At 52.4% G+C, this 24,614-nt stretch overlaps 6 protein-coding genes and 1 non-coding gene across 7 annotated transcripts; 4 read left to right on the forward strand and 3 right to left on the reverse strand.

Annotated features, from left to right (window-relative positions):
- Positions 1-4,734: 4,734 nt before the first annotated feature.
- On the forward strand, positions 4,735-5,319 carry B0T26DRAFT_717246 (uncharacterized protein). The gene has a single exon (XM_060442319.1). The coding sequence runs from the start codon at positions 4,991-4,993 to the stop codon at positions 5,198-5,200; it is 210 nt and encodes a 69-aa protein (XP_060294680.1). The 5' UTR covers positions 4,735-4,990; the 3' UTR covers positions 5,201-5,319.
- Positions 5,320-5,607: 288 nt separating this feature from the next.
- On the reverse strand, positions 5,608-5,919 carry B0T26DRAFT_753474 (uncharacterized protein; the record flags this gene model as incomplete). Its single annotated transcript, XM_060445685.1, has 1 exon — positions 5,608-5,919. One exon carries the CDS (start codon positions 5,917-5,919, stop codon positions 5,608-5,610), a length of 312 nt encoding a protein of 103 aa, XP_060294681.1.
- Positions 5,920-10,454: 4,535 nt separating this feature from the next.
- Positions 10,455-10,712, reverse strand: B0T26DRAFT_717251 (uncharacterized protein). The gene has a single exon (XM_060442320.1). It carries the CDS (start codon positions 10,685-10,687, stop codon positions 10,460-10,462), a length of 228 nt encoding a protein of 75 aa, XP_060294682.1. The 5' UTR covers positions 10,688-10,712; the 3' UTR covers positions 10,455-10,459.
- Positions 10,713-10,769: 57 nt separating this feature from the next.
- On the forward strand, positions 10,770-11,794 carry B0T26DRAFT_717252 (uncharacterized protein). The gene has a single exon (XM_060442321.1). The coding sequence runs from the start codon at positions 10,989-10,991 to the stop codon at positions 11,445-11,447; it is 459 nt and encodes a 152-aa protein (XP_060294683.1). The 5' UTR covers positions 10,770-10,988; the 3' UTR covers positions 11,448-11,794.
- Positions 11,795-15,326: 3,532 nt separating this feature from the next.
- Positions 15,327-15,905, forward strand: B0T26DRAFT_650721 (uncharacterized protein; the record flags this gene model as incomplete). The annotated part of the gene is made up of 1 exon (XM_060438207.1): positions 15,327-15,905. One exon carries the CDS (start codon positions 15,327-15,329, stop codon positions 15,903-15,905), a length of 579 nt encoding a protein of 192 aa, XP_060294684.1.
- Positions 15,906-20,678: 4,773 nt separating this feature from the next.
- On the reverse strand, positions 20,679-20,757 carry B0T26DRAFT_t182. The gene has a single exon. It is a non-coding gene; the product is annotated as a tRNA-Thr (tRNA).
- Positions 20,758-22,508: 1,751 nt separating this feature from the next.
- B0T26DRAFT_649397 (cytochrome P450) lies at positions 22,509-24,399 on the forward strand (the record flags this gene model as incomplete). The annotated part of the gene is made up of 6 exons (XM_060438087.1): positions 22,509-22,707; positions 22,783-22,979; positions 23,058-23,416; positions 23,482-23,607; positions 23,714-24,215; positions 24,271-24,399. 6 exons carry the CDS (start codon positions 22,509-22,511, stop codon positions 24,397-24,399), a joined length of 1,512 nt encoding a protein of 503 aa, XP_060294685.1.
- Between the last annotated feature and the right edge of the window lie 215 nt (positions 24,400-24,614).

Raw genomic sequence — 24,614 nt, forward strand, 5'->3', positions numbered from 1 at the left:
TTTGCAGAAGGAAAGATTTATTTATGTGAAGACAAGTATCAGTTCGTTATTGATGGGGACCCGGAAAGTCGATACTATGGATGAGAAAATTTATAAAGGTTGTCGGTTTCCTCCATGCTATAATAACCGAGTCATGCCGAACTGGAGAGGCTTTGGCCACTTGGCCGATATTTGCGCGAAGCACAACATCAAGCTGCAATAATTGCGCAGAATCCAAGCCCATTCTAAATAATAGCTCAGCCCTAGAAAGTTCCAAAATATGAGGAGACTGATCGTCTGGTTTTATAGGGATCATAATTAAGGCCGATGTGTTGGTTTCTGATATGTAGTAGTGTTAGCCGGAGCCATTTTCCCTGGGTTTAAATTCGATGGGCTCGACGAGAATGCCATTGAAAAGATTATCAAATGCGAAAAATACGCGACGGGGTGTAGATAGTTGCGAGCACGTATCTCCGGCGTTGTTGGTAGGCAGAGCACTGAGTGGAGACTCGGTGGCTACTATTGAATATCAGCATAGGAGGTCGTGGGCAGGTCTCGTCCGTATTGCTCAGTGAAATACTCACCGGTGAAATCCGTAGGTTGCGCTAATTTCTTAGCATCTATATAATTAATGGGCTCTGAGTATGTTGCCTGCGGAAGTGCATTTTGACTCGCCAAAACACCGTATTGAGGACTATCTGCCAGACCCAAAATACGGCATTGATGGATCACACCAGCGTCGCCATAAACGAATGTAGTCGTTTTGTCCACACTATGACTAACAATGGTCTCGGTGGTAGCGAGTGGTATGGGGCTTTCCAGTGCTGGTATACATTCATCAGATGGCCGGCCGGTTGTTGGCGGCGAGATCGCGGGGGTGATTAGAGGCTGGGAGCTCATCTTGGTTTGTGATCCGCACGACTTGATTCCTGTTGCCCATAGGTATTACTTTAAGAGATTAACACGAAGGGGAAATCTCGTGCTAGAGTATTTCCTCGCCTCTTAATCCGACTAACATTAAGAACCGTGTTCATCGTTCGTTTCCTGGATAGATAGTTGACTGGGCCCTGAGCTGGACGGGTTTGGGGTGGTATCGATAGAGAGGCCGTAAGCGTACAATAGTATTGACCAGACGACTGGATATGGCTCGCTAGTTCTGTTAAACGAAAATTAGTAACGGGCAGGTTAATTACCAGGGGGCGTAATACCGATAATAAATGCATTGAAACAATGTGGACAGGTTTTGAGCTTTCCAGCGGCGGTTACGCAGAAGTCGCGAATTTCTGACTGGGAAAGCTCTGGAATGTCGTCGAGAAATGGAACGCCATTCTCGTTGTATCGCCCAATATTGAAGGATCCATGGTAACAGGCTAACTGTAGCCATTTCGAGAATCCGATAGCATCTCCTTTCAGGTGGTGGCTCGACTTCGCCCGAGTCGAGACCCAAGTGTGGAAGTCCGATAGCATTACGATACTGTCTCCGAAACGACTGGGACCACTTGGTTCGCCTTTGCTCCAGCAGTATATTAGCTATATGTATCATTACTATAGCAGCGCTTCCAAGTCTTAAAGGAAAATGCGCGACGCTTAATAGGTATCGGTGGTGCTCGCTCGACGAATTAATTTCCAGTTGGTCGCGAGCCCTGAGAATCCGAGAGCCCCGCGAACCCCCGCACCGCCCCTGCAACTGCTACCCACCAGAGGAAACCACTTCCATTTCTTATCCCGTCTGGAAGTTGGCACAGACCACGTTTCAAAATGAATTAAAAGAACGCACCTAGTCATACATAGATATAGTAGGTACGACTGCACTATGACTATGCTGCAACGGACATTTCTGGGCGATACGCGCGCTGTATCTCGCTGTTTTTTCTCGAAAATGCTACCCGGGCCAGTTAATTCGGGAGTTCGTTTTTGACTAGCACGACAATTTTTGCACAACGACTGAGCTGACCAGTCCTGTACGCGCCGACCCTCCTCCCGAAGCCTTCCTCTCCAGACTAAGCCGACCAGTCCTATACGCGTCGACCCTCCTCCCAAAACCTTCCTCTCTAGACTAAGCCGACCAGTCTTGTGCGCGTCGATCCTCCTCCTAAAACTTTCCTCTTCAGACTAAGCTGACCAGTCCTATGCGCGCCAACCCTCAGGCCGAAGTCTTCCTCTCCAGACTGAGCCGACCAGTCCTGTGCGCGCCAACCTGCCTGTCACCTTGCCGAAGTGTCTCAATCTCTTTATCCATATTATCACAATTTTGGGAAGTCCTTTCCACTACTCGACCACACACACCAAGGGCGTTTCCCAATTTCCACCTACCCATATTCTCTTATTACTAAGTAGAGTCAGCATCTTAATATCGACGTTGGCAGCCAAGAGTCTAAGAGTAACATAGCGTTTACGCGCTTCCTCGACGTCGTCTCTGGTAGCGAATTCTATCTACTAGACGTGGCGACCCAACAAAGAAATCGCCCCACAACGAAATCTCTGCCCCTGTCATCTAATTTCCCGCCCTTCAACTTCAACACAACACAACTTCATCAATTCAGGCTCGAATAGCTTCAAAATACATCATGTCGAACCGTCGAGAGCAGCTAATTCAATCTGCAATACTTGCAGTTGAACAGGGCGCATCGCAGAAGCAGGCCGCGCATGACTTCGGGATCCCTCCTTCTACCCTCTGCAAACGCATCCACGGGGCAGAAAATCGAGCACAAAGTAAACAAGCCGAAAGAAACCTCTCCAATGCGCAGGAAAGCTTCCTAGCCGACTGGTGCCTCAATGAGGAGGCTGCAGGCAGGGCTCCTAGCCGTCGTCAGATGCAGAGATTCGCTCAAGCTATACTCAATGAGGCCGGCACGAAAAAGACCATTGGGGAGCGATATGTGGACCGCTTCCTACGCCGCAACCCGGCGGTAAAGATGAAGAATTCAACCTTGTTGGAATCCTCTCGAGTCTGCGGATCTACTCGTGAAGCTTATGAAGCTTTCTTCAAGCGCCTGGCCTTCCAAATCAAGGATAAAAAGGTCATCCCGGCCAACATCGCTAACATGGATGAGCACGGCATACAGGAGCTCGAGACCCGGGCCGGAAAGGTCATAGGAAGCTCCCTGACGAACCGAACCTACGTGAAAAGCTCTGATGCAACAACCTGGGTTTCAGTTATCGAATGCGGCACTGCTGAGGGCGTTCGTTTGAAGCCCGTGATCATATTTACCGGGGCCAGTCTTCAAGGACAACACTTTCCTGATAACTTCAACCTGACGAAGGAATTCCGGGAATGGAAGTACGATTACTCAATTACAGGCTGGAGCAACGCCAGTATTGCGCTGAAATGGCTCAAAGAGGTCTACCTGATCCAAACAAAGCCCCAAAGGCCGGGCGAATGGCGTATACTGATCCTTGACGAACATTCGAGCCATATGAACGAAAAATTCATGTTAGCGGCCTTCCAAAATAAGGTCCAGTTCGTCTATTTACCTTCTCATACATCGCACAAGTCTCAGCCTCTCGATCGCTCGGTCTTTTCACCTTTAAAGACCTATTTTAGGGAAAATACCAAGGCCCTCGCGAGCTTCACATCGTCAGCTCCTGTCAACAAGGTTCGGTTCCTTTACTGCTACAGAGATGCCTCGGGTAAAGGCATGAGTGCCCGTAACATCATGTCGGGCTTCAGTAAAACCGGGATTTGGCCCTTCAACCCGGCTTGTTTACTTGATGACCCTGAGGCGGTCAAGGACAATGAGGCACTCCCGGCCCGGCCTTCAACACCGCCGCCGACGGCCCCGAACGACGATGACAGGCTCTTCAAAACACCGCACGGCAGTCAGGACATCAAGAAGTACCAGGACAGTATTCGGAATGCCCTCAGTCCGGCTCAGCGGCGTGTGCAGGCCTTGTTTACTAAGGTCGAGAGGTCCCTGGATCTGAAGAATACAGAGATCGCGTCTTTGAAGGCACAAATTACGCATCTCACAACCGAATTAGAGGCTTCAAAGCCTCGCACGCGTAAGAGGGTATATGAAGATGGAAATGAGCGATTTGCACGTATAGAGGACATCGCCAAGGCACAAAAAGCTAGTCAAATACCCCCAAAGCGGAAAAAAACGGCTCGGGCAGAAAGCCAGCCACATGCAGTCGAAGAAGCCCGGGAAATAATCGCCCGTGGGCTCGAACAATATAGACAGGCCGAAGAAGAGGATTGAGTATTTTTTTGCTAGTTATTTTGTGTAGAAATGGATAATTTGCGCCCGTGGAGTGGGTGTGGGCATGGCGTGGGCCAATTTCGTTGTGGGGCGATTTCTTTGTTGGGTCGCCACGTCTAGTCTAGCAAAGCGGACCGGTTGTCGGCCAGACATCTATGGTAGACGCCAGTCTGTCGAAGTGACCACGGATTGCCCTGTCCTCGTCCGATCAATTCGAAGTAGCGGATATTATAACAGAGTTCTGTTTAGTATGTCAAAAAAGGTCATTAAGGGGTTAGTACAGGTGGCCAAACAGTAGTAGGCAGAAGCTGGCTGCACACAATAGCATGCCAAATCTGTTGCTCGCTGCTTGTTATTTGCCTTTGTCCCGAAGGCATGTATAACGTGCATGAACGGAGTGAACACCTTGCAAGCTTGCTAATATGGCCCAGAATGCCTGTTCGGTGATGGGTAAATAACGAAATCGAAGTTCCAGAAAAACTCACGGAGGTTAGTATCTAACGTTTTATTATTCAAAAATGAAGTGTACTTAATGTTAACTAGTTTAGAGCGAGATCGAGTCAATCCAATTCAAATAGGCAGACTTTCAGAACTGCGATAATGCCATCCAGCCACACCGGATCTGGATCTGCCTTGGCAATCATCGCAACGCATCCTCTAATCGCTAAACTACTGCTGCGTCTTGCATTAAGTTAGAGGAACTGAAGAAGAGGATCAAAAGAATTCGTCAGGAAACTGCCAACTTCAGAAGCCGCCACTTCATTCCCGAGCCTGGCCCATTTTGAAGTGGTGTCCAGGTCAAGCGTTGAGCAATGTTTGAGAAGCCTCAAAATCCCAGTACACAAAGTTGCGGATCTGGCAGACGACATTCTGCAAGGCGCGCTCAAAAATGTTTTGGACTCCTGGTTTTGATCAATCAAGGCAAGGCAATTTCCAGCTTCATCCGGCACGACACAATGCAACCTAATTCGCCTGACTATCGACTTCCCTGTTCTTTCAGAGACGCTTCAGGATATTTTTGACGAAGACGCGGAAACGGTTACCGACTTTCTCGAGACGCAATGGGAAGTCATTGTTCCCATCTTGCGCCCAAGCACGATTTTCCAAAGGTTCGACCCAAAGACTATTTTGCCTTTATTTCGAAAAGGAAATCGTAGCCCACCCACCAGCCCAGCGACTATCCCCACCCTAATTATTCATCAGTCAATATAGTAACAAGAGGGATATAGGAGGGTCCTAAGACTTACCGAGCACGGCCAACGACAACGCAAGCAGCGCCGCTGCCCCCGTCACCTCCTAGCAGAAGGACAACCACCGCCCTCTTCACGGCCAGCGGTCCACACCCTCCCTAGCATTGGATCCGATTAGTACACAATCTTGACATTAGATAAACTAGGGATAGCCTCGAGATGGTACTAGTTCGGGCGATTCACAAAGTAGCAGGGTCGGCTAGGGGCAAGGGGCAGAGGTGAGTGTCCCCGCACGGGCACCGTGAAAAGTGCGGCGTGTTGGCCGCCACGAGGGCATTGACGGCTGCGGCGGCGGCGGCGGGCGCAGGGGCGGCGGAGGCGGCGTAGCGGTAGGCAGAGGGGCCGGTACAGGAGCGGCGGGCGCAGGCGGTGGCAGCGGCAGGCAGAGGGGCTGGCGCAGGAGCGGGCGCCGCGTTGGCGAGCAGAGGGGCAGGTAGAAGGGTCGGTGGAGGCGCGGGCGGAGGGGTGAGCGCGTCGTGGCGGTTATTCATGATGAATTATATTTTTTTTTGAAAACTTTTTTTTTCTTGGGGATTTCTTGTACCAAAATGAAGAATTTGTGATGCGAGCATAGACAGAGGGAGAGAAAAGAAAGAAATGGCGGGGAACTAGAATATTTAACCTACTTGGTGAGCCTGGTGCTTGCTTCGGCTACTTGAACTTGAACTTGGGCGAGAAGACAACTACGGCGCGCCTGCTTGTTAGAACACCGCTCATATCGCCATTGTCCCCGGAATAAAACCAGCTCATCCATCTCACCCCTGTCAGTTCAAGCTGGCTATATATCACGGGCCTGGTTCGCGAAAGTTGAGACGAGTAAAGACATGCCAAGGCAGTAGCTGCTAACTCCATATGGATCCGGCGTCTTTGACCCCCAAGCCTGCATGTCGGGCCGGAGACTTGGAAGACCCGAAGCCCAGGCTTGAGAAAATGGTGTGCTGTATTGTAAACAGGTTTCTTTCTCTCCGTCTCTGTGTTTCTATTGAGAAAACACCCACCGTCGACGTTGAGCCCACACAAGCTAAGCCTCGACCACTGAGGCTCTATGGCAGCTGCCGAATAACACGGAACGAGATTCCTTCCTCTCTCGAAAGCTCGCTCGCTCGCGGCAAAATCTCGACGAATGGCTAGGGCAGAAATTTGTGAACAATGTTGATCGTTTATCTCACTGACCAGTTAAAGATGGACGCATAGTGGTGGAGGTAGTGAACATGGTCCGGCGCCGACAGGACCAGGGCAGAGTGGACAACTTAGCACTGCTCCTACTTCGTCTACTACACCTACCCGCACTCCGACTTCTGCGATCTCGACTCGGTCACCCACTAATAAGCAAGCCTTGGATGCCAACAGTGCACTTACAGCCAGTTTCACAGCGCAAATGGACCAGTTGCTTTCGAGATTGGAGTACCCCGCGGCGAATTGATGTGGCTCCGTATGCGGGGTTTCTTTGGGCTGTGACCCTTCCCTCGTTTGCGGTCGTCTAATTTGCTCCAAGATCGGGCCTGAGGCTGTCGGGGACGCTCCCATCAGTTGGCCTGCTGCTAGTTTCTTTCCGTTTCTTTCTTGAGACGCGAATCAAGTGGCCTTGGGAAGGTAGTGACGTGGTCGAGGAAGGGGATCGGTAGGGGGTCGGCATCTCGGTATGACAAGAGAAGTGGCTTTGTCGACCTAGGGACAAGAAGGCAGCTCCAGGCGCCCAAGCACGGCGTGGGGACAGACCTTCAGGCGCTTATCACCTTGGGCCGCTGCTAGGCGGCGCTACGCGTGAAGCACACATATTGCTCCAAGTTACTGTGTATACTTCTGCTAGGGTGTAGTGGAGTTTGTCGGCTTAGGGGTTATTCCCAACTACTGCTTGTCCCATAGACGGCCGCAGCTTCCAACCATGGCATCTAACCAAAGTTGCTGGATCCTAGAACAAACGTTCTCATTGTCTCATCGTCTTCTGCCTTGGAACACGGCTATTTGCTGCGGTTTCCTGCGCCACAACCCACTCAGAGTGGAAACATCCACATATGCAGTCGAAGCTGCTGGCGCCAACGTCTCAGCCAGAGCCTCTGCATCTTAGCGTCTGGAGAGGATTGGTCAGGGGATACTCATGGGCTAGATTTTACCTTGGCATTCTCCGAGGGAACACATCACCGAGACCCGCACGCTAGAAGGGGCGGGCGATCCGGGGGGTAGCATTCTCGCCGTCCCGAGATCTCCAGTTGGTTTCGTATATACGAGACGCTGCAGGATGCTCAGAGAGAAACGTTTTAACTCGTGTGGGTCAGCAAGCCACCTTGAGGGACGGACACACAGCTGGTGACTGGCTCTGTCGTGGAATGGCTTGGGGTGCGGGGGTGGGGCAGAGATGCCCCGCGCCATCTCGCCGGTATGCAGAGGGGTCGTGGGGGCAGCCCCATATCATAATGCTGTCATAATGCTGTCATAATGCAATTGTCTTTTTGCCGTTCAGCTGGACAAGGTGGCGATGATGACGACAGAGAACCGTTGCCAATGATGAACGCAGGGGTTCAGGGGGGAGGGCGGTTTCTTCTCGGAAGATGGAAGATGCGTGGCAATTGGAGTTCACTGGGGAACTGCATGAGACGCAGTTCGGGCCGTGCTCAATATTCTCACGGAGGCAGCCGATATGATCATCACTGCTGCACCCCAGAAGCACTAAAGATGAGCTTTGGTATATGCGTATCTAGACGTGCCACAGGTTCTGGTTAACCGTAGGCAGGTGGCGGGCCGACTTCAGCGAATCCTCCACTGGCACGCAAATGTTCCAAGCAGCCTGATCCTATAGGAATCAGATCCAGAGCGGCCTCTGCGTATTCCGCCCGAGGACCCGACAGTATCACATCCCGATCCTGCCTGACACTAAAATGTATCTCGACGTTGATGACGAGCTTGACTAGCTAGAATCAGAACAACAATCAGCATCGAAATTCCTATTGTGAGAAGAAAAAATATGGAGCATACCCTTGATTTGGTAGGATTCTCGATTAAGAATCCGCCAGTAACCTCAAACGAGTGATCATGCCGGACGGTGCAGGTAGTAAAGCTCGACGTAATGTTCGGAATAGTTACGTCCTGCAGTATAATGCTGTCAAGCTCCGACAATACATCCTTCTCCTGAAGAGTTGCCACAGCCATTCTCAGGTCCGTGAGCTACAATAGGCTTCGGGACGATGTCTATGAAGTGCGATCACTGCCGATGGTAACTGTTGTTGTGCTTTGGATGCTGATTGTTATGCTTTGCAGCTGGATGGGAAAGGCGTTATTGGGCTTGGCGGGGAACGTTTGGAGTAGGAGAACTAAAGGGACCTTGTCACTAGCATACAGGACTGCGGGCGAAGGGAGCCTTGCCTCGAGTAGCAGGATGGGGTCCCGGTTAGTCGAATGCCGTCCGTTGCCGAGTGGAAACAATGTTATAATGGTAAAGTGTTTTCGACGTTGTTGTGCCGTACCCTGGACCTGAAGGGATCGAATGCAATTGTGGACCCGAAGAGAGAAAAAAGAGCTCCTGTTGTGTTGATATTTCCTGGTGGAATCTTCCCGGTCTCCTGACCTTGGCTTTCAAGATGTAGTCAATCTTGGCCGAGCCACGGTGGCTAGGGGCGTGGCTGCCGAAGGATGGAGGAAGGGCTGTTTCGAGATACTTGACGAAGGATTGGGACCGCTGGCAGGCAGAAAGTAGAGGAAAGCTGATGGCGAAGGGGAATGTGCCCTCCAGGCGGGATAGGGATGTCGGAGGCTGGAAACAGGACTTGGACAGCTCGAGAACCGAGATGGTAGATTAACGGCAGGATCACGCGCATTGCTCATACCTTGTGGTAGTCGCGGGCCTAGTCATCTAAATCTTCTGCTAGTGTAAAGCGGGTGCTATTTTTAGGTAGAGACGTGCTGAGCCTGCCTGAGAATACAGTGTCAGTACAGCTGCGCAGCAAGCAGAGGGCAGCTCAACGGTGCCGCGACAGAACCTAACCTTTGAGGGAGAGAACAAGGCTTGATATGGCCGTGGAATGGTCTAACTCCAAGCTCACCGAGTGTCACGACCAGTGCAAGGCATAGAGGTGAACTCAGTCCATTGGGTAGTCTAGACGAAGATTCTAAACTGTCACGCGCATTCACAGGGCAACGGAAATGAAGCATTCGATGCAGGGAGGTAAGGCTTGAATTGTCTGAAAAGGTCTAATCTCTTGTTTCCTTTGGCAGGGTCAAAAGTCTCTCTTTTATAGTTATGAATAGTGGCAAAAGCTGGTGGCGAAGAATCACATAGTAGCTTCTAGATCTTTATTGCTCACTAATCCCAATATTGTGACATAAACTAAGGAAAGGAAAGGAAGAAGGAATCAACAACGCGTCCTGAGATCGCGACCAAGTGCGGCGGCCTCGGTGGGGTCTGTAGGTCGGCTAATCTCCAGCTAGCTCCTGATTAGTCAAGGTGGTTTGGGCGACTGAGGGCTGTCTGCAGAGCAGGTCCTCACAGGAGTTAGCTAAAACTTAGGGCATTATGGAGCAACTGCCAATAGGCGATGCGCATCTTAACTACCAAAATACTTGCACCCTAATATGGTATCTGTCGGGGTACTGTCACGATCTGTAATCAAGTCTAGAAGGAGAAAAGATGTAATTTATTGCTCTATCTTGCCTGTCTGCAAGATTCTCCATTCAGGTTCACTGCTACTCTCGGCAAAGAGCTCGGTAACAGGCTAGTTGATCTGCAAGACAGAGGATCAATGATGCATAAATGCAAGGTCTTCTAAGTAGAGATCATTTCACTATAGCCCTGCATCTCCACTGTTAATCTATCTCGTGCATGAGTTGAACTATCTTGACAGCGGTTACATCTGGCAGTATCTGACTGTCACGGCGGGCTGTCACGGCGGGCCGTGCTAGTAGGAGCCACAGGCAGGTTGCGTGGCTCCTGGCTTGTCTGGGGCTGAAAGCACGGGCCAGTAGGGCTGGAAGCACGGACCCAGAGGGTTTGGACACAATGAACTGCGCGCTCGCAGAGAGTGTGCAGAGAGCTAGAGATTAGTGTTGCAATATATTACTCACCCCCATTACACTGAGACTTTCGAGCGTCTGTAAGCGCTTGTGGCTAGGAGAGGAACGCAGCCAAGCTTCAAGCTGTGGTCCACAGTTCACACCGAGCCTCGGCTCGCCACCATCGTGTCGTGAGGCCGAGCCGCTCGCCAGGCCGCCAGTGAATAATAACAGCGGCCGCAGATGGCAGCCGTATCCGAGTATCCATTTATTCATATCTTCAATGGAATCACAACAAAGCACATAGCCAGTGCCAAGATTCCATTGACGCTAAGCGCGCTGCTGGCGTCGATATCGTGGCAATAGTCCAACCCCTGTCTCTCGTCCTCGAAGCTGCGGGGTGTGCCATTTCGCATTTGGCAATAAGATGCGCTCGTGTCGCATGTGATTAGTCCCGCGGCTGGCTGTCTCTGAGATTCTTTGTCACATTCCTCATACTTACCTCAAACTCAATTCCAACAACATCACAACTCCCACACACAGTTTCTCCCAGACTCACCCACCAAAGCCCCCGAAAATGCCACCTTCTGCACCCCGCAACCCGGCACCCTCCCCGCTTGCCAGAACCCTACTCACCTTCATCGGCACGACGCGCGCCGCATTCGGCATCTGCTGCCTCGTGGCACCAGAACTCGCCTTCCAGATCGTCGGCCTGTCATCCCCGCTCTCGGGCGCAGCATCGCTCATCGCGCGGCAGTTCGGCGTGCGCGAGATTGTCATCGGCGCGGGGCTCGTGGTCGCCGAGCGCCAGCACACCACTTCTATTGCTGCTGGTCAAGGAGACAGAGACAGCAGGGGACTGAAGCGCGCCATCTGGCTGAGCGCTGCGACGGACGGGCTCGATCTTGTTGCGTTGGGGTTGGCGTTTGCGTTTGCGGAGGAGGGCGTGTTGGATACGCCCATGCTTTGTAAGATGGCAGAGACCGCGGCGCTGTATGCTATTGCGGGTTTGCAGATCGCGTGGTGGTATCGATGAGTGCTTCGTGGTTTGGGAGCTTTGGGGAGGAAGGGGGGGGATTGGTCTCACGCAGCGCAGCCGACTGAGATGCAGTCAGTGGCAGAGCGGCCGGTGGCAGGCAGGTCGTCGAGGGCCGAAACACCGACTCGAAAGCATCGGGACGTGGTTGGCATGGTATCGGGCGGGTGCCGGTTACGTATCATTATTGAAACCGGGCTAGGGCCGTTCGGTAGGTGCACCACGGCCTTTTGAATCTGGTATCCTATAGCCCCTTGGGACTCACGGAACAGGAAAAGGGAATATTGGTTTCGTCGGCGTTTATTTCGGAGAGTCCATCATGATGAATATACCACTATTTATAGGAACATCTGTCTGCAATGCATGTCTAGCTCGTCAAACACAGATTTTCACCATGAGAGAGGAGATTAGTGCTCTTCTGGCGAACCTGGAGAACTTCTTCCTATCCCGGTGGTCAACTATAATAACTTAAGCTCTTGTATTGATGCTGCGGTTCTTCCACTGCACACCAAACGTCTTCTAATTAACACTCAACAATAACAAGCTGGGAAGCAGAGTAAACAATGTTGCCAAGAACACCATTTGATCTGGGTGCCGTGTTTCGGCTCTTAATAGGGCCGAAACTCGCCGGCATGGTACAACCACGGAATCGCGTCAGGGATTGTTGACGAGTCCGAGCCATCGATACCGAGACAAAGGCGTTCTGCATGCTACAAAATGTACGGTCGGCAGTTCCTGTTGGATTTGCGCGGTGTAACAGCTCCAATTGCTTCGCAGCCCTCCCCTCGTTGCTCCCGAGCCGAAGATGATCGTCAACCCTGTCTACCTCTTTTGCACTTTATTTTCGTATAGGCTCCAGCATTTGGAGCCAGCGTGTCTTCTTTCCATTCCACTCTGGGAGTTGGCTCTGACCCCCCACCGGGTGAGAAACGAAAAGGGAAGACGAAAAAAAAAAGCAAAAACCCCGGTGATGGCGTGCATGCTGATGCAGTGATGACGTTGGCTGAGAAGTTCCTTCCCGGCTATACTGAGGTTAAAGCGTGGAAAAGGGACTCCCGGCTGACGCTTTCGAACACGACACCCTAAAAAGAAAAGAAAAAGAAAAAAGGTGTCGACCCACTTGTTTTCCAAACTTGCCGGGCACTGTAGGGAAGCAGGATCACCCACCTTGTCAGCTTATCGATGTCAACCCGGGCCAGCCGTGTTGTATTTCCCAGGCATCAAGATGAGAGAACCTAATCGCGGGCTACTTCTGCGAGTCAGCCATAGTAACCTTGGGACGGCCCAAAAGCCCCGGTTCGAGGTAAGATATTGGCCGTCGCGTGTCGCGCATCGCGACATCCCACGCACGGCCATGATGTGATCAAGGCAATCCCGCCTTGTGTGCGCGGGAGAGTGGGCCTTGGCTGGCAGGCCGAGCACTAACACCGACAGGGCAAGTATTCCACAGCAAGGCGCAACGCTTGCCGAAAATCACTCGGGCCCCACTGCTAGAGCCTCGCGGTTGGACGGACAGGCGGTGAAGGACAATCGCAAGGGGCAAGACGGCGAGCTCGGGGGGCTACCAAAACGAAATATCCTGTCAAGCAGGTGAATAATCTGTCTTGTCTGGTCTTTCAGGAACAAAGTTTCCGAGAAAGTTATGTGATCGGCACCCTTGTTTTCCTGAAACAGCGTCCCCCAGCACGCCAAGGCCCCATCACAGAGGCTTTTGCTGGCGCACCAGTGAGAGCAGCGCAAAATTTGCGGAAGGGCTCCGTCAGCCACTGGCAATTTCTCCGCAGAGCGCGGAAGGTGGCCTGCCCCCCCCGCGCATGGAGCTGTGCCTGACGGCTGCAGGGGCCGCTAATCTCCAGAGGGCAAGGTGCTAGGGACGAGCCGCCGATCGTTTCCTGAAACAACACCTTCAACGGCTGCCCGCCAAGCCGTGAATGCCACTGCGGTGGAGAACATCATGGGTGCTTTTCCCGCTTCCTGGGTCCTCTGGCCTCGACACGAACCAGCAACCCAGTTACAAGCAAGTTAGCAAGCAAAGCAGCCCCAAGCTCATCCCCCAGGCTTATCCCCCAGGCCCTCCTATCTTAGGTTATTTTGTCGCCAACGAGCCAGGCCGGCCAGAGCAGAGAGCCAGGGCCGGATGGCCCATCACGCTGATCTACACGATGCATCCCTTCTTTCTTTTCGTGATCGTCCCGCTGCCTTCTCTCTTCTCTCCTTCTCCCGACCTGAGACTTGCCCGTTCCCCCGGCACCTTCACTCCTTCGGCCTGGACTCGCGGAATAAAATCCAATTCTCCAGTACATACCATATGCTGCCGTCTTGCACTCGAAGTGATATTCTAATTCGGTGGGTCCCCCAGTCCTCGATCGCAGCAGCAATGTTGCAATGCCGCAAATCCTCGTCACTAACAGCAGACAGGACCCCACTGCGCGAACGGACTTGACACTGCTTTCGTTTTTTCCCCCTTGCGCTCTGAACCTGGGAGGAGGCCATGTCGCGTTGAAAGCATCTCTCTGGGAACCCTTTTTCTTGACAAAACCCCGTCCACGTTGCGGAAAACATGCCGGGCATTCCTCGCAACACGGCAGCGACGGCGGCGGCGGCCGTGCGGAGGAGGGGGCTGGTAACCGATATTTGGAACACGGTCGTGGTGGATCCATTGTGCAAGCTGTTTCCGGCATCTGCGGGATGCTCGACGACGGGGACGCCGGCTCCGACTCCCTCACCGACGCCTGCTCCTACGCCTGCCCCGACTCCCACGCCGGCAAAGCCAACGCCAGCCGCCACGCCTCCTCCGGCAAACCCACCGCCCGCCGCTACACAGCCAGCGCCAGCCGCGCCAGCCGCTGCGGCGCCAGCTCCTGCGCCAGCGGTGCCTGCTTCGGGTAGTGGCTCTGGCGGCACTGGCGAGTCTGGGTCTGGCAGCACTGGCGAGTCTGGGTCGAGTTCCAACTCCGGAGGCTCAAGCTCAAGCTCCTCGGGTTCTGGGTCCGCAGATTCCGATTCCTCAAACTCCGGGTCCAGCTCGGGTTCCGGTTCTGCATCCTCTGGGTCTGGCTCCTCGGCCCCAGCTTCCGGGTCCGGTTCCAGCTCCGGGTCTGGATCGACTTCAAACTCTGGCTCAAACTCGGGTTCGCAGTCGGGTTCCAATTCTGGTTCCGGGTCAGGCTCCGGGTCAAGCTCGAGCTCTGGCTCTGGCTCCGGGTCTGATGCAGGAAGCCAGCAGCAAAATGAGGCCTCTGGAAACAGCGGGACCAAGGCCGCTGCCGACTCAAGCAGTGGGAGCAAGACTGGGACTGCTGTCGCCGCCACCGGGGAGTCGAGCAGACAAGGAACCACCGGCTCTTCCAGTGCGGCGGCCGTGAGCCATGTCCCATTGCTTTACCAAGAACAAGGCGGCGACACTACTTCCACCGGTGCAGTGAGGCCTGTGGGCGCAACATCGAATGGCGGCTCGACGGCTGACGGGTCGCCGGCTATTGGAAGTGAATCTGGCTCAGAAACAGGCGGAGGAGGATCCGGATCAACCGGGACGGGCAGCGGTACGAACGGAGGCACGGCCACTACAGGGACCGGAGGAAACGGCGGCACTGTAGGTGGCCCTGGCGGCGGCAGCGGTCCCGCCGGCGCCCAGCCCGTCTCGAGCCCTGCCTCGAGCCCATTGCCGGGGATCATAGGCGCAGTCGTTGGTACGTATCTCCAGACCTTCCCTCCACTTTGAACTGTTTCTCATTGGCAGCAGCTATCGTGGTGGCGCTTCTCATCCTGCTCGCCGTTCTCTACAAATTCCGCCGCAACCGCCGGGTGCAAGCCATCCTCATCAAGTTCACGCCGTTCAAGATCGCACCCTACACGCAGCTCGAGAAGAACCGCGACTCGATGGGCAAGGGGCTGCTCTTCTGGGACAACAACGACGGCGGCGGGATTCTGAGCGAGAAGCGCAACACGCTCAACTACGGCAGCAACACGCTCAACTATGGCAGCACCACGCTGCCAGGCCCCGTGACGCCGCCCAACCCGACGGCAGCGCGGCGCTCGCTGACGCGCACCACCAACGACGGCCCGCCGTTCATCGACCTCAAGATCGCCGGCAGCAAGACGCCGACTCCGTCGAGCCCGTTCTGCGTCTCGCCCATGTCGCCGCTCTTCCCGCGCTCGCCGTCCCCCACCAAGTCCAACAACCCACGCTCCAGCCAGGACTCGCTCGGCGGCGTCAGCATCTCCAGCCAGGACTCGCTCGGCGGCGTCAGCATCGCCAGCAGCGGCGTCATGTCGCCCTCCCTCATGTCCTGGCCCGTGCCCCCGTCCACCGCCAACAGCGTCCGCTCGTCCCCGCCCCCGACGGGCGTGAGCGAGAGGCAGCCCGAGAAAAGGCCCCCGCGCTACCAGCCTATGCCGCCGCCGTCGCGGCCCGCCAGGCCGTCTAACTGGAAGAAGCCCGCCGAGTGGGGCACGTAAGCTGGGGCCCCAAGCGGTAATTCGCTACAGCTCGTTATCGAACATTTCTCTCACTCCAGTTAGCGAAGTGATTCGTTTCACCCAGAGCCTATCTATCACCTTGGAAATGAGACGAATAGCTGGGCTAGCTTTACTACTCGAGAGGCTGTGTGGCAGGCAAGGCGGGCATTTTCTTTCTCTTCTACAGAAACCGGATCACGCGGTCATGATGGAGACGGACGGTGGGGGCGCGGCGCGGTCGATGTGTTAGAACATTACATATATTATTCCCCTTTTTCTCATTGTTGCACATGCCCATGTGGGCTGTACACACACATACACGCACACATACACGCACACATACACGGCACACGTTTTGTTTCTTTACTTCTCTTATGTATCGGGTGGTGGACATCCCTCCATTCCCGCCACAGTGACGCTCCAGACGCCACGCACCTAATCTCTCTTCTTTCCCTCTTTCCTCTTTCTGTGTCGGATCTGTCACTTGTACATACTACTGTACCAGCTTTGCGCGGATGCTCGGGAGGCTACTATCGGCAACCATACCCCCTTCCCCAGGAGCCTCGTGGTTTCCGCCGATCCATCTGACGCTAGTTAATCGTATTAAAACAATTCATGTACATATTTTAACTCTTGGTGTCCTCCGTAATAGCCGCGTAACACACTGTAAATGCTGCGAATTATTACTTATTCTTGTTAAGAGTCATTGGAGCTTCAATTATATGTGTTCCATATGTACATATACAATATCTTCAAATTGGGGGCAGTGACAGTTGTGAGGTATGTTTACTCCATATTTGGCCGCTATTTAAAGGCTGTCATTTTTAAAATGGGAGAGTCTACTCGGACCGTAGGAACCGTCTTTTCGGACCATAATTAGCAAAAAAGTACATTGAAATCCCCGCCAAGCCACTAGCCTAGCCAAATCCCTGTTTTACCCGCCAAAAAGCATTAGATTGATGGCCAACAATGCAGGCTCAACTGCGCCCGGCGCCCGGGCCCCCCCCCACCCAACTTTGCCAAATCTTTACCTGCAATTGAGGGCATCGCCAAATCCACCAAAATCTTCAACCTTCAACCTTCAACCATAAGAACGTCAATTGAGCCACAATAACAATAACGCGATAAAATTGCCGCGCATGTAGGTGCGCTACTTCATTCTCAATCTACAAGACTAACTGGGGATAGAAAATTGCTGCGCGCGAACCCCGGGCGAGTTTGACGATCCCTTTGCCCTAAGCGACCGTAAGGAAGTTCAGGACCGCGTATCACATCCCCCGCCGGACCACAAGCTCCTCAACCACAAATATGACTCCCTCGATCAATTGATGGAAGACCTTCAGTCCTAGGCAAATAAGGCGGGCTTTTCTGTCAAGAAAGGGCGTACCAATAACGTCATTAAGGACTTCGGGCCTTCGCGAGTCGATATTTCCTACGTATAGGATAAAATCCGACCAATAGAGGCTCACTCGCGCAAGCCATATACCAAAAGGCGAGATTGCTTATTCAAGGCCACTGCAACAGCTTCGGCCGTAAATAATAGACAATGACCCTTATACATTAAAGAACCTGCTCATAACCACCGCCTTGAGAAAGAAGAAAAGGATATTTACATTCCCCGCCGGGCCTGGAGTAAGGAAGAGAAGGAATTCGTAGCTAGCTACATTGACCGGCCGAGCGTCAGGAACCGCGATATCAAGATTGATATGCGCAAAAAGTTCCCGGGCATTTAGATCACTAACAAATAGCTCCGCAACCTTCGACATAACATACGGAAGGACTACTTAACCGGACACTTTCCTTTCCAAACGACGATAAAGCTCCTTAACGACAAAGGCATCGAATATATAACTCTTTGGGCTAATCCAGAAAAGACCAAACCAGCGGGCTTGGTTTGGACTAACCCGTGGTATAAAAAGATGTGGCAACTTCGTCCCTGGGTGTAGATGTACGATAATACGTATAAAATAAATAATGAGGGACTTGCATTCTGTCACAATATTGGGATTAGTGAGCAAGAAAGATCTAGAAGCTGCTATGTGATTCTTCGCCACCAGCTTTTACCACTATTCATAACTATAAAAAAGAGACTTTTGGCCCTGCCAAAGGAAACAAGAGATTAGACCTTTTCAGACAATTCAAGCCTTACCTCCCTGCATCAAATGCTTCATTTCTGTTGCCCTGTGAATGCGCGTGACACATTCTTCCAGATTTGTAGTCTCAATAGTACTAATAAGGTTTTCAGCTATGCCTTCGGCCTGATTAATAACGAACGTCAAGAGGGCTTTGACTGGCTGATGGACTAGGTCAATGCTTATCGCCAGAGAATTGGAGCAGGAAAGCCGGCTATTACGCTTACCGACTTCGACAACGCGATGAAGAATACAATAGCACGTGTTTACCCAGAAGCCGATGCCCAGATCTGTATTTTCCATATCAATAAGAATGTGGTCCTTCAGGTCAAACGGAAGTGGGATAAAAAGGCTGCAGCAGAGGTAAATGCAGCGTATTTAGTAGCACAAGCCCAAGCTGGATCTATGCCCGGAAACCGAGCCGCTATTGCCGAGGAATCTGACGATAAGTCCGAGGATAAGCTTGACGAAGAAGACCGAGGTATTGTTCAACGACTTAACCGTATTACCGACGGCGATGAGCCTCTCGGGCCTCTTCCGGATGTTGTTGAGTACTCCCGGGCCGGCATTTACAAGCTTTGGGAGCACATCCTATATGCAGCGACCCTCGAGGGCTTCAACCTTACACATGAAAAGCTCAAGGCATTTTTCCCTCAGCAGGTGGAAATCCTCAAGTATATCGAGGAGATTTACATGCCTATTACAACGTAATGGGCGACCTATTATACCAGTAAACGCCCCAACTTCGGCCACCGAACCACATCACCAGTTGAGACGATTAATCGGTTACTGAAGAGCTTTATTCTTACAGGCAACAATACTATATTCGACATCGTCGCGCAGTCCCTCAAAATACTTGACGAAATGAAGGAAAACATCGATAACGTACCAAAGAATGAGAAATTCCACTTCATACGCGACTATACGGGGAAAAAATGGATCGGCGAGGTCGCCGTTGAAGTCGCTAGAGAGGGCATGAAGAAGATCACGAAGGAATACCGGACTATGCTCGGCGCCGTGCCGACATTCAGGAACATGCCCCCCCGCCCCTGCCTCCCTATACCGGTTAATTCACATATTAATACGGCATGCCGTGTAGTCATGAACTCCTTGAGCGGTTTACAAAGGCGTCTACACGCAGTACAAGGACTCGCCGTACTACCCAGACTTTGGCTGCAGCATTTGAAGCCCAACAAAGCAGTGATCTGAGCGATGCGTGGGCAGGGTAGGTTTTCATTGCATTTTTGGGCATGTTATATAAGCAACAACAACGCAGGCAGCTTCCTATTTTATTGTAGAAATGAACGATTTGAGCGAGTTCTACGGCCTTGAGACACAATTACTGTATTTGGAAGTATGTTGATGTTGGCGACGGCGGCGAGGTGCAATTGTGGTGCGACCGCGTAGTAATTATCTGAACCTAGGTGCGTTGGCTTCATCCTATAGATTAGCCTTTATTTTGGTGCGAAAACCGGGTTTTTAGTAGCTTGGCGCCAGGCCGCGATGTACCTACGGTCCGAAAAGACGGTCCCTACGGTCCGAGTAGACTCTCCCTTTAAAATACGTGCAGCTTAGGGATTCAGTCCACCTTGTCGGTCGTAATGTATCAAACGAACACCTTTTTAGTTACCTCAGGCTCCTGCAGCTTTAATTTCATCTCATATTCGACACTTCTACCGCCCGAGGATTCCGCTGTTATTCTGAATATGTTCATCGAGAACCTCAGAAGATGCTAGAATAACGGTCCACGACCCATATAGCCATTCCTCAAGAACCCCCTTTGGCACATAATACCGTTTGGTGAGGTCTGCGTAGCCGTCTGGTTGACGAGATGAACCAGGGCCTTGATACTCGACCTTGAGAATTTTAGGGCTCGCAGGGTAATCTGGATGGTTTGTGGTGGCGAAGCTCTTCGGGTCACCTCCCTGGCTCGGGTTAGTGGATACTACAAAGAACCCTACCCAGCCACCGCCGAGATCGATGTCATCGACGAGCACTGGGTGATCCTTTATCCTCCCAGCTCCTCTTTTCCCGCCACCGAGGATTCTTCGGATCTCCCCTTTTAGGTCTTCTGATAGACTGTCGGGAGGCTGGATATCTGCTGGAAGGTAGAGGATGCGACCCCGTCGCACATTATCTGCCATGGATAATATTTTGAGTCTCTTCGAACTTTGTCACTTCTGTTTAGCTGCCGTTCTGCAAACTGACGACTTTATTAGGGTGAAGGAAGGGGTTGGTTTGTTAAAAAAAGCTGTTGTGGATCTAGAGATTGAGAAAGGTTGGACTTGGCTTGAGATTGGGATGATTTGAAGAATTATGTAATGGCATCTGAAGAAAGGAAAGTTTGGATGTTTCAATCCGGAACGTGCGTTTTATAGTTGGGTGGAAAATGATAAAGTCTATGAGGCTACACTCTGTCAGTTGCGAGAATGACCCTGAGACGCCCTGATAGATATGTCAAAAACAGTTCCAGATGTGTCAATTGAATGACGACCAGAGGACTACTTACTATCTAGCAACTGGTATAATTTTCTAAACACGTAAAAAAATGAACAGACCCAACTCTAGAGAGCTAGAGGGGGATGTTCGTCACCAAGACGCTGACCCGTGAGTTAGCAAAAAAGATAGGAACATTAGGTTTTGCCTGATACTGGAATTGAACCAGTGATCTTTGAATGTCAAAGTACGAGTGCAACGCATTACCACTGTGCTAATCAGGCTGCTTGCTTTTGATGGAGACTCGTCTTCCGGCATTAGGGTTTGTACTCGGCATCGTGCAGTCCGAGGCTCCACAAGGGGGGCCCAAGCGGGGGGCGGTTCCAGAAAGCAAACTAACGCCACAGGGGTTGAGTTTGTCCAACATGACGAGATGAAGAGACGTGGACTTGCTCGGGAGCTGGTGCTCGATGGTTTGGTGGGATAGAACTGTGCCGCGGTGATCCGTCGCCCCCACGTGGAGGAAACGAGCAAACAACTGCCGCCCACGCCCTGTAGCAATCCGAGCTCCTCTCCTTCACCCCGTTCTTGGCGGAAAGCCGGGGCCCAATGCCAGAGAGTCTGCAGTGATCGCCCGCTAAGTCGCGTCTGGCCAGATCAGATCACCAGTTGTGGCGGCGAATTCTCAGGGATAGGCAACCGAACGGTTAGGAGTGGCACTAGCAACGGGAGATGTCATATAATGCAACCGCTTAACGGTTTAAGCAGAGAAGTCGAAAAAGCCTGGCAGCTTGTTAGCTCGTTCAAGTGAGCTAGAACCCAGAACTCAACATTTCATCACATATTTCGGCCATAGTGCGAATAGGTGCCCGACCATCGGATGTCAAGACGTTTGTTTCTTGCTAGGCGACGTTTGCTTCTTGCTAGGCGACCCTGGAACCGGCAGAGCACAGGCTGGCTGTCACAGAAAATAGAAAATGATGACATGTCGAATTTTCGAAGTGGGCGTATCATCTGGGAGCCGAACTGAATGGCAGTAACTTCGTGATAAGGCCGCGGCACGTACGCTTGTGCCAACCAATCGAGAGGGATCACTGCCTATCTCCAGCCAAGCCACATTGTCGATATCTGGCCAACCCAATTCTGGGCCAACCATGCTATTACACACACTTACCAATGTCAATGGAGGGATAATTGCAGCGCATGGCTGGCCGTGTGGTGGCGTTGGTGATAGCACTGCAGCCTACCGAGAACAAACACGCGTTTCAGCGAGGCCGACGTTTTGATCCTAACGGCGCCGGCAGTTATTGTCTGCGCACTGGTGCTCGCATATGCTGATACAAGAAATATGCCGCGTAGAGAATCCTCCGAGAGGAAACTTCCAAAAAAATGTGTGAAGATTTGGGGGCGGAATTGTCTTGGGTTTAATCGCAGGCGCACTGTCCTGGCTTTTTCACAGCTGGTATCACATGTGACTGACTTGTCCAGCCATTACGCCGCCCTCGGATTGCACGCTCAAACAATGGATGGCTTCCCCCTTGCTCCTGCCATCTTGCACAGTCTGTGCAGCAGCAGCAGCAGCAGTAGTAGTAGTAGGAGCGCCCTCTCAAAAGCTGAATGATGCACTGCCTCTACATCCTACTCTGTGGTTACATTTATTGGGGACCTGATTGTATACCTAAAATAGTGTGACCTATCTGATACGTCCACGGCCCGCCGAGATATTGCCCCCACGGTAGAGATTTTAGCTTGCTCTTTCCTATCGGTGGGTGTCTAAGGTAGCATGAGACCGGCCTGGCTACCAGTGACTGTCTTCGGATGGCCGATTTAACTCTACCTCTGTGGAGCCCGGCTGCTCCGCACATAATGCCTAACTCTTTCCATTTCCACGCGTGTACTCTTTCTACACGTGTGCTCTTTCGTTTTTGTTCCCGACTTTCGTTTTTGTTCCCGGTCCTGGACTCGAATCATTTCAAAGTGACTTACTTGCGCCAAGATGGGTGACATCTTCACCAGCGTCACTGGAAGTATCCAGATGCCGTCAGGATCTTCGGTTCTTTGGCTCATCGCGGGTCTCCTCTTGGCGAGTAACGCCATTGGCAGAATCCAGCGATGGCGCCACCTTCGACACATCCCTGGTCCCCCAGCCTGTGGCTTCACCTCCCTGTGGTGGGTTTGGCACTGCGTGACTAAAACTCTTCACGAAGACTGCAAGAATCTCGTCGAGACATATGGTAAGTGTTCCCGAGTGCCGAAATGAACAAGGCTAGACACTTCACTAATTGAGCTAACGTGCCATCCTGTGTTAGGCCCTGTAGTCCGTACCGGCCCAAATGAGGTCATCTGCGCCGACCTCGACGCGCTGCAACAAATATCGTCGGTTAGGTCAGACTACAGAAAGGACGACTGGTATCTGCTGGCCCGCGTCTCGCCCGATAAGGAGAACCTCTTGTGCATGCGAGACCCTGAGCTGCGAAAGGATCGAAAACGGCGCGTGAAGCCTGGCGTGAGTCTCGCCCTAGCCCTGTATCAACGAGCAGCGAATGAACATCGATGCTGACGAAGCCCTGGACACAATGATCAGTACACAGGTGAAGGTCACGAGAGCTTTGAGCATGGCATCGACAAGGCCATCGCCCACTGGATAGAGCTCATCGACAGGAAATACGTGGGCACCGGCAAAGCCTTTCGTCCTCTGGATCTCAGCAAGCACTCGCATTTTTACGCGTTCGACGCGCAGGGCGAGATTGCCTACAGCCAGTCCCACGGCTTCCTGGACAGCGAGCAAGAGCTGCACAACATCTTGAAGATCACCGAGTTCCTGATGTATTTCATGCTCGTGCTCGGAAACTTTAGTTCCATTTTCTATTACGTTCAGAAATGGCCCTTGAACTACCTTCTCCCTCGCGACGGCGACCAGTCCGGGTTCGGTGTCATCAGGGGGTAGGCAGGACTCGGTTCGCGGTTTCAAGCTAATCAGAACAATCGGCTAATTGAGCTAAATTTAGATATACAACAAAGCTGATCGACCAGAGACTGGAAGTGGGATCTACGCCAAAGAGGGACATCCTTCAGTCGTTTATCAACCAGGGATTGGGTCGGGATGAGCTCAGAGAGGAACTAAGTCTCCAGTTGTGAGTCAAATTGGTTCCAGCGCTGAGCCAAACAGATCTCATTCTCATTCTCATGGCCCGAGCCAGCTAACAATGGTCGCGTACTAATAACCAACAAACCAACCAGCTTTGTCGGGACCGATACGGTTGCAAGCGCCATCCGCATGACAATCCTCCTGCTCACCAGTAGCCCACAGTCGTATCAACGACTTCAGGCCGAGATTGACGATGCCGCTTCAAAGGACCTGATCGGTGCTCCGATCCGCGACGCCGAGGCAGGAAGATTGCCGTATCTCCAGGCCGTCATTCGAGAGAGCCTGCGGCTTTTTCCGCCGTCCATCTCCTCTGCATTCTACAAGCGCGTCCCCAAGGGCGGCGATAACATCCACGGATACTTCCTGCCAGAGGGGACGAGAGTAGCGACCGGCGCGGTGATTTACGCGATGAACAGATCCAAGTCAATCTGGTGCCAGGATGCTCAGATCTTCCGACCAGAGCGATGGCTGGAGGCAGACGGGGAGCGGTTGGCGCTCCTGGCGAAAACGCTGGACATGACCTTTGGGCACGGACAGTTTGCTTGCCCGGGCAAAACCATCGCATTCATGCAGCTGGGCAAGGTCATCCCCGAGGTAAGCAGCCGCGTGTCACAAGTGAGGGTTGAAGGCTAACAGAATCGATTTGCAGCTGATTCGGCGATATCACATCTCTATGGTGGATGCAGTGAAGCCCGTGAAGCTCATTCCCACCGTCGCCTTATTGGCACACGACCAATGGGTTCGACTGGAAAAGCGCCCGCGAGCTAATGAGCGCTGAGGGCGAGGGCGAGGGCGAGAGCGAGGGCGAGGGCGAGGGAGAATATAGAGCTGGAGTTCAACTTTGGAGTCTTGAGAGGGTCAGGAGCTGTCAAGCTTTTGAGGAATATTTATCAACTTGGAGGCGCTGAGTGACGCAACTGGGACGCAACTGGGACGCCAAGATCAATAGAAGACAATGCTTCGAATTGGCAAATTTAGCATCCAGAAGCCGCG

The sequence above is a fragment of the Lasiosphaeria miniovina genome (genome assembly GCF_030549165.1).
Source record: "Lasiosphaeria miniovina strain SMH2392-1A chromosome Unknown B0T26scaffold_5, whole genome shotgun sequence".
NCBI classification, from domain to species: domain Eukaryota; kingdom Fungi; phylum Ascomycota; class Sordariomycetes; order Sordariales; family Lasiosphaeriaceae; genus Lasiosphaeria; species Lasiosphaeria miniovina.